The 17,070-nt window shown below is 44.1% G+C and overlaps 1 protein-coding gene across 1 annotated transcript in view; it reads right to left on the reverse strand.

The window, feature by feature from the left end:
- Positions 1-16,435, reverse strand: part of KCNK12 (potassium two pore domain channel subfamily K member 12) — a 129,462-nt gene extending 113,027 nt beyond the window's left edge. The window contains exon 1 of the mRNA XM_029596765.1: positions 16,093-16,435. Coding sequence (XP_029452625.1) covers positions 16,093-16,435 — 343 coding nt within the window. The remainder of the gene's footprint in view (positions 1-16,092) is intronic.
- Between the last annotated feature and the right edge of the window lie 635 nt (positions 16,436-17,070).

A 17,070-nucleotide genomic window follows, 5' to 3' on the forward strand; every position in this document is an offset into this window, starting at 1 on the left:
AGCCTTGAGAAGACATTTTTGGAGTGTTAAAATACATTCAAGTTCATAAGCAAGTTCTAGCAGTGCCAATCGACAGTGTTAAAGGAACTTCAGACAATAAATGGTAAACACTAGTTACCACTCTGTCAGCTTCTAGGAAGCTAGATCTAAAGTATAAAGTCCAATCTTGTCTAGGACATATAAAATTTCAACTGCCTCATGAGTCAATGGTGGTAGTTAGCTTTAAAAAGAGCAGAATAATCCAAAACACAATCCAGTACTCCTCCTGGGAAGAATGACGGACTGTTGGGCAAAGTAGCAAAGAAGATTTTCCAGCTGGCTATGTTGTCATCAAGAATAGCAACCCATCTATTATACATGGCCCACTATATGTATAATAACTTACAAAACCCAATGAATATCTCCCTTCAGTTTCCAGCAGACTCTCAAAGCCTCTTCACACTAGTTATTAACAAGACCGTATAATGTGGAAAACATCTCATACATTCAACCTACAATATTTTTGATACATCTTCAGTCATAGACATATGTTCTAGAAGACTAGTATGACTCCACCCCCTGTACCCTCCAAACCTTCAAATGGATCCCAAACATGGGATCCATGAAGTGTGGGATGGGTGCTCAGGGGTGGGGTCAGGGGTGGGGGCCTGCACCCTAATGTTTTGGCTTATGGAGTGGGAAGTGTGTGTTATGGGCAGGTGGAGCTGAGACTTTATTGTTGACTTGGGGGTTGGGTGGGAAGGGGATCAGAGGAGCCAGGACCCTACTTTCAATGTTTTAAACTTTGGGAGATGGGGGAGGTGGGGCCATGATGGTCTTTGGGAGGAGGAGTGTCGGGGCTACTTTGACTGGCAGCCCTAGGTTGAAACAGGAGTCAGCACTGATTCCTGCTGTACCTCCTGTTTGCTGAGACCTTTTTTTTTAGCTCTCTCTTTAAATATGAGGCAGGAGCCTCTGGACCTCTGTTAGGTTCCCAGGCCTCCCACCTCACATTTACCACTTTTCAAAAAGGTGTAGGTATTTGAACATGGCAGACCACCTTCTCAATCGGCTGTAAAACAATATGGGGTAGATTTTCAAACCGTGCGATTTGGCGTTCTTTTGCTGGCGCATCAGGCGCAAGCAAAAGTACGCGGGATTTTAGTGGATACGCGCGTAGCCGCGCGTATCCGCTAAAATCCTGGATCGGCACGCGCAAGGCTATCAATTCCGTATAACCGGCGCACGCCGAGCCACGCAGCCTACCCCCGTTCCCTCCCCTCACCTTCCCCTCCCTTCCCCTACCTAACCCACCCGCCCGGCCCTGTCTAAACCCCCCCCCTTACCTTTGTCGGGGGATTTACGCCTCCCGGAGGGAGACGTAAATCCCCGCGCGCCAGCGGGCCGCTAGCGCGCCGGGACGCGACCTGGGGGCGGGTCTGGAGGGCGCGGCCACGCCCCCGGACCGCCCTGGGCCGTAGCCACGCCCCTGGGCCCGCCCCAGAACGCTCCCGACACGCCCCGAAAACGACGCGCGGTTCGGGCCCGCCCCGACACGCCCTGACACGCCCCCCTCAGAAAACCCTGGGACTTATGCGAGTCCCGGGGCTCTGCGCGCGCCGGTAGGCCTATGTAAAATAGGCTCACCGGCGCGCAGGGCCCTGCTCGCCTAAATCCACCCGGATTTGGTCGGATTTAGGCGAGCAGGGCTCTTAAAATCCGCCCCTATTTGTATAGAATTGCCTATGCATGAACTTTTTTGCATGTATTTGCATTATTCATGCATGAAATCACATGCAAAAAAGATCATTGTAATAGGGGAGGGAACTTAGGCAGGGAGATGCAAAATATCATGGATATCATGTGATATACGAGATATAATGTGCGCTAAAGCAAACATCTGAAAAAGAAAAAATTCAGGATGAATTATTTAGGAACAATCTTTCATTTCTTAGAAATAAATGACTGGCTTACCATGCTAGATTTTGAGGGTGCCTATACACACATTCTGATTCATGAAAATCTCAGAAAGTTTCTACGGTTCATTATAGCAAATGACCATGATCAATATCGTGTGCTCTCTTTCAGACTTTATGTAGCACCCTGGGTGTTTACTGTTTATGTCACCCCTTATAATAGTGGTGGCTTGGGTCAGGAAAAGCAATGCCTTTGTATTTCCATACTTGCACGATTGGCACATACCCACCAATATTCATCAGAGAGTGTTTGCATCCATTCACTACACAATCCAGATTATTCAGCCCATGGGATTCATCATTAATTTTCCAAAATCCAATCTACAGCTGAAACACCTCATAGATTCATAGGATTGTTCCTAGACGCCATACAAGGGAAGGCATTCTTCCCTCATCACAGTGTAAACAACCTTGGGCACCAAACTATCTCAGGCACTGTCATGTGGGTAGCCAGATGGTAAGGCTTGTTTACTCTAAAGAAAGTACAGCTGTAATAGGTAACTTGAGACTTTATTAGGGAAAGACAGAGACAAAGGGATAGGGACAAGGAACAGAACAAAGCACGAGGAAATAGTTTGTTCTGGGGGGCGACAGGTCCATACAACTGTACAATCACCCAGCCACCCCAAAGTTCTAGTGAAGTGCATAATCTTTTATACCTTTCATACTGACCAATCAGAGTACATGCCGAGTGTTGATTCTAGATTAGTGCAGTGCATTTCATTTGAGAATGTATTAGACCAATCAGCTAATGGGTCTGGGGTGTTGGCTGGCTGCATTCCAGCACGTAGTCTGGCTGTATTCCAGCACGTAGTCAGAGTCCTTTGCATTCTGTGTCTAACACTGGTATACAGGAATACAGCACTAAGAGGTGTCAGAAAGACAGTGCATACCTACAGGCTATTGGGGTTTCTGCTTTTAAAGATGGTACACCCAGAGTGTCTTCACCAGAAAATAAATCAAAATAGAAAAATGATTTCAGAGGCAATTTTAGAATTAAATTAAAGGATTTTATTTTGCTGGGAAATGGATAATTTTCTAGGTTCTTCACCTCTAGCAACAAGTGTAATTATTGAACAAACAAATCTTTTAATAATGTCAATAATTTCAATGAGAAATAATTTACTTTTGGTACACAAAAAACAATTTTTCATATGTGACTCACTCTAATTCTTAACACAGTTTGTAATAGAAACCGCTTCCTGTAGAAAGATTACTTTTTAATGAGAACAAATGAATTTCAACTTTAATTCAAGAAATCTAATTCTTTGTGTTAACTTGTTATTATAAGCTCTTTAGGCAATTCTGGAATTTTCCAGGTAAGTATTAACAACTTTTATCTTTAACCTGATTTAACGCAATGATTTTAACCTCTTGTGTGTCCATGTGTGTTGCACTAGTGCAATTTACCAAAATTGTGCCACAGTTCATTGGTGCACACATCTTTGCTGGGTAATAATTTTTGAGAGCGCTGTTTGTGAACACTGGGTAGAGAGCGCTGACCCAGTAATGATGTGAAGCTTTGGTGGCTTGTGATCAAGGAATAGCTCACGCTGCTTGATGATGCAGACTAGACCTAATCTACCACTCTTGACCACGAAGTCTCAGGATGCAGTAGTTCACCTATTACACTATCTCAAACCAAATCAATAATAAAGACTGATTGCCTCACACCGCCAGTCTTCCATAGTCTATAATGTTGCTAGCGTGTGTGTGTATAAATGACACTGGAGTTCTTGCTAACAGAAAATCAAAAAATAATTATTTCAACCCTGTCTAAGGATGTTTGGAGAGAACTCACAAAGTAAAGAAAATATTCAATCACACTCTCTCACATTCCACATTTATTTTCCAATAAAGACAGGAACAAGTTGTAGGACTTCTATATTCCAAGTTATGTCCAAGATTTTTTCCCCTCCAAGGAAACAACACAGAGGTAGATGTGATTAAACATTGCAGCACCTTTGTCTACAGGTGGAATGTACACAATCTAAAGTCTGTAGGACTTAATGAATATTTTTCTTTCTGAGGTATTATGTACTTCAATTAAATCAGCTCATCAATCATCCACTTTTCTCACATCCACTTTTCTATCAAAGCTGGCAATAAACACTGTGGACCGGATATAGGAAGTTATCCTTAAGTTTAATTAATTTCTTACCTCAGAAAAGGATTAGAATTACAATGAGCACACTTTCACATACTGTCACAACAGCTCTGCTTGCCTGCACATAGGGGCGGATTTTCAGAGCCCTGCTCGCGTAAATCCGCCCAAAACCGGGCGGATTTACGCGAGCAGGGCCCTGCGCGCCGGGAAGCCTATTTTACATAGGCCTCCCGGCGCGCGCAGAGCCCCGGGACTCGCGTAAGTCCCGGGGTTCTCGGAGGGGGGGCGTGTCGGGGGCGTGTCGGGGGGCGGGCCCGGTCGTCGCGGCGTTCCGGGGGCGTGTCGGCAGCGTTTTGGGGGCGGGTACGGGGGCGTGGCTACGGCCCGGGGGCGTGGCCGCGCCCTCCGTACCCGCCCCCAGGTCGCGGCCCGGCGCGCAGCAGGCCCGCTGGCGCGCGGGGATTTACATCTCCCTCCGGGAGGCGTAAATCCCCCGACAAAGGTAAGGGGGGGGTGTAGACAGGGCCGGGTGGGTGGGTTAGGTAGGGGAAGGGAGGGTAAGGTGAGGGGAGGGCAAAGGAAAGTTCCCTCCGAGGAACGGGGGGAGGCAGCGCGGCTCGGCGCGCGCAGGCTATACAAAATCGATAGCCTTGCGCGCGCCGATCCAGGATTTTAGTGGATACGTGCGGCTCCGCGCGTATCTACTAAAATCCAGCGTACTTTTGCTTGAGTCTGATGCGCAAGCAAAAGTAGGCTGATCGCGCTTCTTTTAAAATCTACCCCATAGTGTTCTCTGTAGTTTCTACATGCTTTCTCTGTAATCTCCAGCAGTGCTGCCTACACTTTCAAAACAGCTCTCTCCCTGCCTCCATCTCAGATTTCCAGCACACAGCCCTGCCTCAAGCTCCAGCCAGCTTTCTCAGCAGTCTCCATGTGCATTCCCTCTGCAGCTTCTAACACAGCCTCTCTCTACCTCAGTCTTCACGTACATTCTGAAAAAATCCTCAGTAGAGATCCTTACTCCTCTGAAGCCTCTTCAAGAAATAATTCTCATCTACTTTAGCAAACCTTCTTATCCACCAAGAAACCATTTAAAAACATCTTGACTAAGGAACATAGCTTTCAAAAGAATTTTAAGAATGTTCAAAACATTCTTTAAAGGCAAATTGCTTCTCAAATCTTTCTGTGCTTTGCCTCAGCTTGGTGTTATTACACAGACCTAATCACCCAGCTGCCTTGCATAGACCCTGGAGTAGGCTAACATTTCCATGGCATCACCATGACATTGTCTATGGCAGAGCTTTCCAAACTTTTCATGTTGGTGACACACTTTTTAGACAAACATAATTTCACGACACGGTAATTCAGTCTACTAGTAAACCAGAGGTTAAAGGTTAAACGAACGAAACATATTTCGACAATTTATGTATGTTTCCTTAAATATATATATAAATAAAATGTTTCACAATACAACCTATCTCATGAAAACCTTAAATTTATATTAAAAATATATATTCCAAGATTCATGTTATTGTTATAATTTATGAGAAACAATAAAACAAATTGTCTGTCCCCCACACACTCATCTCTCTCCTCCCCCCAGCACATGTCTGGCCCCCACACACTCATATCTCTCCCCCTCAAGCACATGTCTGACCCCCACACACTCATTTCTCTCCCCCCCAGCACATGTCTGTACCCCACACACTCATCTCTCTCCCCCCCAGCACATGTCTGGCCCCCACACACTCATATCTCTCCCCCTCAAGCACATGTCTGTCCCCCCAGCACGTTTGCCCCCCACTCACTCATCTCTCTCCCCCCAGCACATGTCTGGCCCCCACACTCATGTACCTCGTCTTTTTGATTGTTGCCAGTTAAGTGCTTCACTCCCTTCCATGATCACCAGACACTGCTGCTTGCAGTCAGTACTCCTCATCGCCAGGCCTCATCGGCAGCAGCAGCCAATGCAAGGATGGCTGGGCTCGTTCCACCCACCAAGCCCCCCAAAAAAACGCGATTGACAGCAAAAATCACCCAATAATAAGCAACCCATAAACCGAAAAAAAAAAGTGAATCTCTAGAAAAAAAAAAGCCCAAACTCGCATCAGAGTTGACCGGGCTTGCGCGACACACCTGCACACTGCAGGCGACACACTAACGTGTCCCGACACACAGTTTGGAAAGCTCTGGTCTATGGGATAGCAAAGAGTTTTCTTTTTTTTTCTCTCTGAGAGCTGGAAAATGAAACCAATAAGAAACTCCACTTGCACAGTTCAAAATCATACCAAACTTTCAGGTTAGCTTCTAGATAAATGTAACTGTAGTCCTGTGTCTTTTCATGACCATATTAGCTATTTTAACATTTTTACAGTTAATTATATTTTTAACTTACACAATAAACATTTTTTCCCCCAACCAAGGGTAAAATCCATATTTTTATGTTCTCACCTAGTGACCACCATCACCAAACCCCAGTTTCTGACAGATTTTAAACTTCAATTTTCCTACAGGCACTGGCAGCCTCTTGCTGACATCACTGTCCCAAGTCTGTGAGGACCCTTCGGCCTACACTGTAATTGTGCCAGGGCTTTGATTACAACCTTGACACTGCCCACTGGCTTAAGCTGGCAGCAGCAGCATTCCCAGCACTGCTGCTGCAGTGTGGCACCAGCTGAACTGAGTGGCATTTATCTATTTTTTTAAAAACTCATTGCAGCACTTCTGGGCTCTCGCTGGCTGCCAGGAGCTCCCCAAGCTCCCGTGGCCCCACCAACAATTGGGCAGGTATTTATTTTACCCCATTTACAACAGAATGGACAAGCTAATCAGAATAATCAGGCATCTCTCCATTCAAAATAAGGATTCAGCCCATCTCTTTGTGAAGATGCTAGGCCACATGGCAACTACAGTTTATGTCACACCATTTTCTCATCTGCAAACAAAGCAAGTTCAATGATATTTAAAAACCTGGTGGAATCAGCAGTTAAAGTCATTATCGCACACCAGGGGCATAGCTGTGGAGTCTCAGGAGCATATGCTCCCTCACATTTGTCTCAGGACTCCTTCACTAGCAGCAGGATCATGTCACATCTGAGTCAGCCCTTAAAGATGCAGCAATTAGAGGGCCAGGAGGCACAGTAATCACTGCCAGTCCATAATCCTCTTGCAGCTTTAATAATGAATCAGGATACAACACTGCTCTTGGGCTAGTCCAGTAAAGATTTGATGCCATCAAAGTCTTTTTGTTTACTTTTGTCAGATAATTATCTCCCTCCTCTCAGTACCTTAAAAGTCCAGGATGGGTTGGAAGTCTGTTTACTTAATTGCTGTATAGCAGCCTGAGAGATTAACACTTGCATAAAGTAGGTGCCATAAGCAAAGAGTCAAGAGTGAGAGACAGCAAGGGTAAGGAGAGTGAAAAGACAGAAGATACAAGAAGATTTAAGGCGTGAAAAAAACCTCAACTATGTTACCTAACCCTGGTTATTATTATTAGTCCTGTTTTAGTTAATTTAGACATATTGATCTTTTATTCAAATTTTTCGAGACAGATTGATGTTAATACAACTATAGAGTTTCTGTTTTTACTTTATTTTTAGATTGAATTTTATTGGAACAAATGTTTTAGATATTTATCCGTCATGTTTTTTTCTTGATGCAAGAGTTGTAAACCGATGTGACGGTCTTGGTTCCAAACACCGCTATAGAAAATCTTATAAATAAAATAAAAAAAAAAAACAAAGTGCTGGCAGAAATTAAAGGGTCTTGTAACCAATGCTGCAAAGACCCACGCAGTATGGAGTAAAGGATGGGGATTGGGATACAGGGATAGTGGCATCTAGTGGCCAGACTTATTTATTTATTTATTTATTGTTTTTGTTATACCGAGTTTCATGATAGGCATCACATCAACCCGGTTTACAAATAACAAGGAGTGTAAAGCATAACGTAACGTAAAAAACAATATTTTCAATAAGAACCTTGAACTTTAAATACAGTGAATCAGAAAAAGGGAGAGGGAAAGTTACAAAAAACAAGGAAAATAAACTTGGGATGGAAGGGGAGAAATTGAACAGCACAATATTTACATTTCAGCCTATTGATACATTAGAATAGCAAGTGAAAAAATAAGACTATGAAACGGTACATAGGTACTTGAAAGGGGTGCCACACTAAATTTTCAATTCTGTCTCCTTCCTCTTCTTTATAGGTTGCATAATCCATTGTATTGTATAAAGCTATCAAAAACTATATGCAGTTCTCAGCTTGGGAGTCCCCACTTGTGTGGGTGATTATTTTCTGCTTGCTCACTGAAAAGCAAAGTGGCTTACCTTTGTTCTCTATGGACAGCAGGACAAATCAGCTACACAATCCCGCCCTCATCCCCATGGATGAAGGTTAGCGCGTGTGATAAAAACTAGAGAGACTCATAAGGTGGCGGCTGCTGTGGGAACACTTGCGCATTCTCAGAGTCCTTCGCAGTCCTTCTGAGCGCTGAGAGAGCTTGTTCTGCCTGAGTGACATCAGATGACGTCACCCACATGTGTGGTTGATTTGTCCTGCTGTCTATGAAAAGCGCCTATTACTTTGCTCTTCTGTAACTGAAAACTTGAATCTAAGCCAAAATAGAATTTGAATGCAGTTGGAGCTTTTAAGAGAAGGAGGCAGGCTATCAGCCCAGTCAGCTCTTGACAATACAGGGGGATTTCATGGCTAGATCTCATACGTCAGTTTACTGGCTGACAAAATTCCACTTTCTTTTGTGTTTGGTCAGTTGGCTTTTGCCAGAGATTGGAGGATGGTTGTTCAGAAGGCAGTGGCAGCGGAAATGAAGCGGACAGTGGTCTGTGGAGGCAGTTGGACCTGAGGAACTGGGAAGCCTGGCTGTGCTGGGGAGCTCCGGCGATCACGGCAGGGAAGTGGGCAGAAGGATGAGAGCCCTTAGTCTGGGTGGAAGGAGTGGCAGCAGTAGCAGCAAGGGAATATCTTCCAGCATTGTGGGACTGAAGCTGACCCACTGGTACAGGGCAACTGAAAACGCAAGTGGTTATTGGGTTGGGAGCAGCAGTGGAACCAGTCTCAGGGCCCTGCTGAGCTGCATAAACCCAGGGTAAGCCAGTGCCATTTTCAAATCGGGATCCAGCAGAGCAGGAGTGACTCAGAGTTGTTCTTATCCCTTTTGGACTTTAGAGACCCCACAGAAAAGGTAAGAGATATTCGGGAGTGAAAGTGGGGCGTTAATCTATGGAATGTTTCTTTTCTACTGCTCAGTACAAATAGCACAGATGACAAAGGGCTCAATTCAAATCTTTGCCCTTTTTTTTTTTTTTTTTTTTTAAATAAGGTAGGATCATCTAAAGAAAAGACTGAACTGGCAGATCTGATGGTATGGCTATAACTATCACTCTTCTGTGAGGGAGAGACCAGTACCGGGGCCCATTTTCTAGTGCACTTATACCAAGGGTACAAAATGAGGAATCAAGCTGGGGTCCCTAAGTTCACCCTGAAAATAGGCTTCTAACTAACAGGCCGATACAGTAAGGGCGCGTAAGAAAGAGTGCGGCAGTGCCGGGCGCCCGCTCGTTTGCCACTCGCACAGTTCGGATCACATACCGCTCAATACAGTATTTAAATGGCATGCAAATGCAAGCCGCATCCAAAGCGCGTCCATGAAGCGCAATCCATTTTATTGTATAGAGCGCTATAGAGCGCTTATACAGTATCCTGGGTGCGCTGGTACCTGTCATTTCAAATGTCATTTCAAATTTGAAATGACAGGTACCAGGAAGTGGATGGTTCTCCTACGCTCGGGCATCGGGGATTGCCAGTCCTCTCTCCCCCCCCCTCCCAAAGCAAAGCGCAGGGCGAAAATCGACTCGACATGTTATTAAAGCAAATAGAAATTGTAACAAAAGTAAACTTACTACATGCTTCCAGCAGCCCCAGTCCTCTTTCCCCTCCTCCCGAGGCACCCACCGCTGCTCCCCTGCCTCCTGGGGGCAGCCGGCGGCGAAAGCGGCTTCCAGCAGCCCCGCCGGCGAAGTTGCATGAACGCACGTCCAATTTGGGCGCTCAAGCAGCGAAGGCGCATGAGCGCATGCCGTGACCTGAGCGCCCGGATGGACATCCGAGGTCACAGTGTGCACTCATGCACCTTTGCTGCTTGAGCGCCCAAATTGGACGTCCGTTCATGCATCTCCCCTCCTCCCAAGGCGCCCACCGCGGCTCCCCTACCTCCCGTGGGCAGCCGGCGGCGAAAGCGGCTTCCAGCAGCCCCGCCGGTGAAGGTGCATGAACGCACGTCCAATTTGGGCGCTCAAGCAGCGAAGGCTCACATAAAAGTTAGGCAACGAAATTTAGGGCTGCTATTTATTTGTCTTAATTTGGCATCTTAAATTAGGTGTTTCATTCTGAAAGCCAGTGCTAAGCTCCTAAATGTGTTTCTCTGCCCTAATTCCACCCCTTTAGTCACCTACATTTTAGGTGCCTAAATTGACTAGGAATGTAAATTTACTAGGAGTGTAAATTTAGGCCTTGGCCCTAGTAAATTTTCAAATGGGCAAAATTAGGAGCCTACAGCCTTTGAAAACTTGCCCCTGTATTACTAGAGAAACTTAAATGTAAATAAAATTAACAAAAAACTATAAAACAAAAGTAAAATACAAAATACAATTTAAACCAATAAATTAATAAAAATTAAATAACCACTCCCATAGTTCATGGCCAGTCATAATCTCCCATAATTCAACAACTATCTAACAGTCAATCACAAGCAGCCATATTTGTAACTTTTTCCTAAAGTCAGATAAAATCAAATCAAATCAAATTTCAGTCAGCAGCTTGTTTGGGATCCAGAATGGAAAAAATGCTATTTCTATATTGTGTAAGATGAGTTGATAGTTATGGATAAGTCAACACAAATTATCTTAGAATTTTGATCTAGAGATTAGTGGAATGAATTATGTATCACTGTGCAATTGAATTAGTTATAGATACATAGTTCTTTCCTAACTCTTTGTACCATCAGCATAATCATTTTGAAATCAGGCTATCAAAAGACAGTCAGATGAATATTGGACTCAGACTCAAAAATCCTAATCAACTATATAACAATTATAGGAAACACTGAATAGAATATCCCTCCAATGGAATACATTTTTTAAAATGTTTCGCTGACAGTAGTCTCTTGCTCTACTGGGATTCCAGTTTAATCAGAATCAGCCTCTATTGGCCTACAATATGGATGGCCAACTCCAGTCCTCGAGAGTCACAAACAGGCCAGGTTTTTAGAATATCCAAGATGAATATGCACGAGATAGATTTATATACAATGGAGGCACTGTCTTACGCATATTCTTTATGGATATTCTGAAAATCAGGCCTGTTTACGTCTCTTGAGGACTAGAGTTTGCCACCCCTGGCCTACAGCTCCATGAGCCTTTACTTGTAACTTTACAGGATTTTTAACCCTAATCTTATATTCCCCTCCAACTCAGCCCAGCCATTGCAGCAATAGTCCACAGTCATGGCCTACAAGCCATGGTTCCCTCCAGAAACCAGCTAACATAGGGGATGATAATCAAAGCAATTTACACAGGTAAACTTATGTTTAACTGCATAAAATCACAGGCTGATTATTGCCCGCCCATCACTTTCTGCGGATAAAAGCATAGGCTATGCTCTTTGGATGTGTCATGATGCTGGAAGTGCTTTAGAGTGGAGGCGGAACATTAATGTCACAGTCAGAAGATTTCTGATGGAAAGAAGCAGGACAGAGGCTTTTTTGACGTGAGCAGCGCGCTCATCTTTGCACATAAATCTAAGTGACACCAGTCAGAGTGTAAGAAAAGCAGTGTTTCGATTATTCCACACTTAACAAGTGGAGCAGTGTGCAGCGCATCCAGTGCTTTTGCTTTCATTTGGGCAACCGTAAAGAAATACACAATGAAAGAAGGAAATATGTGTTAACAAGTGCATACACAATACACCTTACTTAAAAGGAGCAACAAGATTCTGATGTGACCCACGTTGTTCATTCTGTGAACATAGAACACTCCACACAGCAGCCCCTGAGGCAGCTCTATCCATAGAGCGAAACCCGGCCAGAGTCGGGCCCATATACTGTGTGAATAAAGTATTTTGCCAATACACCGATCTCATCCTTCTTGGTCGATAAAAGCATAGGTGCATTCATAGCACGTGTACATTTACCTGCTAGAAAAATGGGCAGAGAAGGGTCAGGGAGGGAAATTATGCATGGAAATTGTATAATCAAATTAGGTATAATTTCTGGCATTCATTTTCACCTGTTTCAATGCAGGTACAAATGTACATGAGAATGTTATACCTGCAGTGTGTTTGCCAGCTAAATTTTCTATGGGAAACTCTCTGAGGAATTTCCCTTTGAACATGAGCTTGTGGTCATGTGGGTACTTTGTACCTATGGGACTACAAACTTTGTGGCCACTTTCATTATTGTCCTTATTGACCCTAATTCTGGCCACTGGGCAAAGACTGAGAGTCCTTCTCCTCCCTGCTGAAGGAATGTGAGTGCTATCTTTGCAGCATTTCCAATTGCCCTGGCTAGACCAAATAGTTGAAACCTGGCCTAGCCACTAAACCCTATGGGGTAGATTTTCACAAAGTGCGCCTTAGCGTACTTTTGTTGGCGCATCAGGCGCAAACAAACGTACGCTGGATTTTAGTAGATACGCGCGTAGCCGCGCAAATCCTGGATCGGCGCGCGCAAGGCTGCCAATTTCGTGTAGCCGGCGCGCGCCGAGCCGCGCAGCCTGCCGCCATTCCCTCCAAGCGGAGCGGCCTCAGAGGGAACTTGCTTTTGCCCTCCCCTCACCTTCCCCTCCCTTCCCCTACCTAACCCACCCCCCCCGGCCCTATCTAGACCCCCCTTACCTTTGTCGGGGGATTTACGCCTCCCGGAGGGAGAAGTAAATCCCAGCGCGCCAGCGGGCCTCTAGCGTGCTGAGACGGGACCTGGGGGCGGTTCCGGAGGGCGCGGCCACGCCCCCGGACCGCCCCCTAAACGCTGCATCCCGCCCCGAAAACGCCGCGCCGATCGGCCCCGCCCCTGACACGCCCCCCTTGAAAAACCCCGGGACTTACGCGAGTCCCGGGGCTCTGCGTGCGCCGGTAGGCCTATGTAAAATAGGCGCACTGGCGCGCAAGGCCCTGCTCGCGTAAATCCGGGCGGATTTACGCGAGCAGGGCTCTTAAAATCCGCCCCTATGTTTTCTATGTGGCAATTCACTGCACTATCACTGAGTCACTGAGCTATCCCCACCCGATTGGAATATTGTCAGAATGACAAAAATAGTCAGTACATTCCACACCATACTCCATTCCATCAATTCAACTTCACAAGATGAAAAATTAGGAAAAGCTTTATATCTTACGAGTTAAATCATTTAATGCATTCATCTAATTCAGAAGGATTTTTCTTCCATTTTTTGATAAAGCTCCAGATTATCCCAATATTCTAAGGCAAGCAAGATATCCCACAAAGGTTTCTTGCTCCTTTGCTCTCCTCCACCCCCCCCCCCCCCACACACACACACACACACATACTGCACTTCTGCCTGTCTGCATGTCAGAAAGATGAGAGCAGACCCTAGCAGGACCCTGCACACAACTCCAGAAGTGGCCTGGAAACTCAGGCATGTGCAGGTATGTGTGTTAGGGATGGGGAGCTCTTCCACTGTGAAGGACTTCCTGACACCTCATATAGTAGTTGCACTGCAGGGTACTGTGTCACAGCAATACTTCGATTATGGTTGCTCAGCATTTTTGTGAATTAAAACTAACTTTGATAAGGGTAGAAATTATTTAGTTTAACTTAATTTCTGTGGAGGGAAGGAAAGTGGGGTATCATGTTTTTGCATTTCATAATCTATAGTTTCTTAGAAGTGAATTTTCAAAGTAGTTACACATGTAAAAGTAGCATATATCATAGCAATTTTCAAAAGCCCATTTACATGCATAAAGTCTATTTACATGCATAAAACCTTTTGAAAATTCTGTCCTACAGAGTGAATTTTCAAAGGAGTTACATGTGTAAAAGTAACAATTTTTAAAAGCCAATTTATATGCGGAAAGTCTATTTATATGTGTTAAACCCAGTTTTATCCATGTAAATCCCTTTGAAAATTATCTCCTTAGCTTTTTTTCTTCAATTGTTCATCATACCTTCCTAAAAGTAGTTACTTTGAGTTTCAGTATTTTGGTAAATCTCAACAATTTGTCATAATAATACTGCTGGTCAGGGGTGGGCAACTCCCGTCCTCAAGGACTACCAACTGGTCAGGTTTTCAGGATAGCCCTAATGAATATGCATGAGAGAGATTTGCATGCATACTGCATCAATTGTGTGCAAATCTCTGTCATACATATTCATTAGGGATATCCTGAAAACCTGACTGGTTAGTGACCCTTAAGGACCAGAGTTGCTACCCGTTGTAGATCATTAGGAATAAAGCATTGAATTAGTGTAATAATTTGGAAAACCCCGGAATTAATTAAGTAAGAATCTGGTACATTCAAATGTCATGTATGATCATAAAACCATTTTAATATGCCACTCCCTTGGGGGGCTGGGTGGGGGTCAATCCAAATGGAAAATGTTTGAGGTGTATTCTCGTATTTACAAACCGGTTTGGACTGTATTATCATGCCTCAATAAAAGATATTGAAAAAAATAATTTGGAAAAGAATGTGTTCTTGATATACTAAGGGGTGGATTTTCAAAGGGTTATGCACGTAAGTTACACGCGTAACAGAATCTGCTCCTGCGTGCGCCGAGCCTATTTTGCATAGGCCCAACGATGCACGCAAGCCCCGGGACACGTGTATGTCCCGGGGCTTGAAAAAGGGGGTGTGGTGGTCCGGGAGCGGGCGGGGCGGGGTCTGGGGGTGGGGCAGGAGCTTCCAGGCACAGGCACATTTGCCGCTTTCCCACAATAGTTCTGCCCGGGATCGCGGGCCGGCCATTGGCCGGTGTGCACAACCTATACCTGCCCAGAGGCAGGCGCAACTAAGTTAAAGGTAAAGGGGGGGTTTAGGTAGGGCTAGGGGGCGGGTTAGGTAGGGGAAGGTGGGGGGGGGAGGGTGGAAGGAAAGGAGAAAGGCTGCGCGACTCGGCGCGCGCAAGTTGAACAATTGTGCACCCCCTTGTGCGCGCTGACCATGGATTTTATAACAAGCGCACGGCTGCGCGCACCTGTTATAAAATTGGGCATAGATTTGTGCGCGCACAAATCTACGCCCGCGCATAACTCTTAATATCCGGCCCTAACACTATTGTGAATTGTTGGATTATCTTGATGTAGACATCTGTCAGCAGAATGAGAGGAAATAAAATATACATTAAAAAAAACCCAATTTCTATGCATGCATTGCATTGTATAGATAAGAAACAGAATTTTGCTTGGAGGGTAAAAAGCAGCACATATTTACAGTACCTTTCAGACATTCACACTCACAGCAGTATTAAGAACCAACATTTCACTTTTCTTAACATGAGTGAGTATTACATTGCAGCATGTTAATTAACCTTCTGACATCTGTTCCCTTTTAGTTCTAAGAAGATGGTTTAATTTTTTTTTTTTATCTTACAACCATAAAGTTTGTGATTTAAAGAAAGGAAGCATTTTATAGATGAAATACCCTGAAAAGACATGTTGACTCTTTAGATGGCATTATTGCTTTCATCAGGTTAATAGAATAACAGTAATAGGCAAGAAAAGCAAAACATTAGCAAAATAACAGTACATGAATTCATGGTTTTACAAAAGCACACAAAGTGAATATCATATTACACTAGTAGAAAACACACGTGTAGAAACAGTTTTACAAATACCAGAAAAAATGAACAATGTAAAGATAAATGATTCCAAGTACTGCTCTACAAAACTCCAACCCTTGAGACTGGAACAGTGTCTGGAATTTTGGGAGAGGGAGAGAGCTTGAGAGAGAGAGAATAGTATAAATTAAAAGATGGTGAAGATATCTTACCGATAGTTGACACCACGGTTCCAACAAAGTAGAAAGCCCCAGTGAAATCCCATCTTGGTCTGAGGGCATTCACCCTGATACCAGCTGCCATGGCTGTTTCATAATCCTTTAGGAAAGACCTCAGGTCTATAACACTGATATTAAATGTATGACTGAAGTTTTGCAGAGTCCGTTTCCAGTGATTTTGAGCAAGGATTTCAGATGGTCTCTCAATGGTTGAAAACACTGTAGCTCCAGCTATTAAATAAAGTATGATCAAGACTGCTAAGAGAATAAATCGACCATTATCTTCATTCAGAGGCAACAAGCAGCAACACTCCTTCGACCTCCTGCTAGACATCATCCAAATTTCAGCACCACTAAGACAGTTGACAGCAACCAACACCTCATTGGATAGTATGGCATTGGCCTACTGTTCAGGTCACAGAATATTTTTCAAACTGTATCTAGTGATTAAGTTGCAAAAAGATTAGGTAAAATAACTAGACTAAACCCCTATTTCAGAATTGTTTTGTGGACAACTCAAACAATACTCACAATATATTGCCAGTTTTATTTTCTTTAAATCCTACACTAGGATCCAAATAAAAGGAACCCCTTATTTCTGGAAAACAGAGGCTTAATTTCCAAAGCCACCAGTTCCAAATAGCTCTATCTATCTATCTAACTATCTTTGTGTGCATCCCAGCCATTAGAGGCTAGCAGTCCTCATTAATTTTCTCCCATCTAGTATCTTCTTTCCAAATCCTTAAATTGTGAAAGCGATGCTTCTTTTTCTCCATTTCAATATGGCCTAAAGACGTGTCCTTATGTTTATATTAGATACATCCGACAGCTGGTGTGTTTCAAAATATGGCTGTACGTGCTGTAATATTTTTATTTTGTTCATACCATTCATTATATCCCAACTCATTTCTTCCTTTTACTTTTTCAATAGAAATTAGCAACAAAATTTTCAAATGCAGCATTGAAAAGCAC

This window comes from Rhinatrema bivittatum, chromosome 3 (assembly GCF_901001135.1).
Source record: "Rhinatrema bivittatum chromosome 3, aRhiBiv1.1, whole genome shotgun sequence".
Taxonomy (NCBI): Eukaryota; Metazoa; Chordata; class Amphibia; order Gymnophiona; family Rhinatrematidae; genus Rhinatrema; species Rhinatrema bivittatum.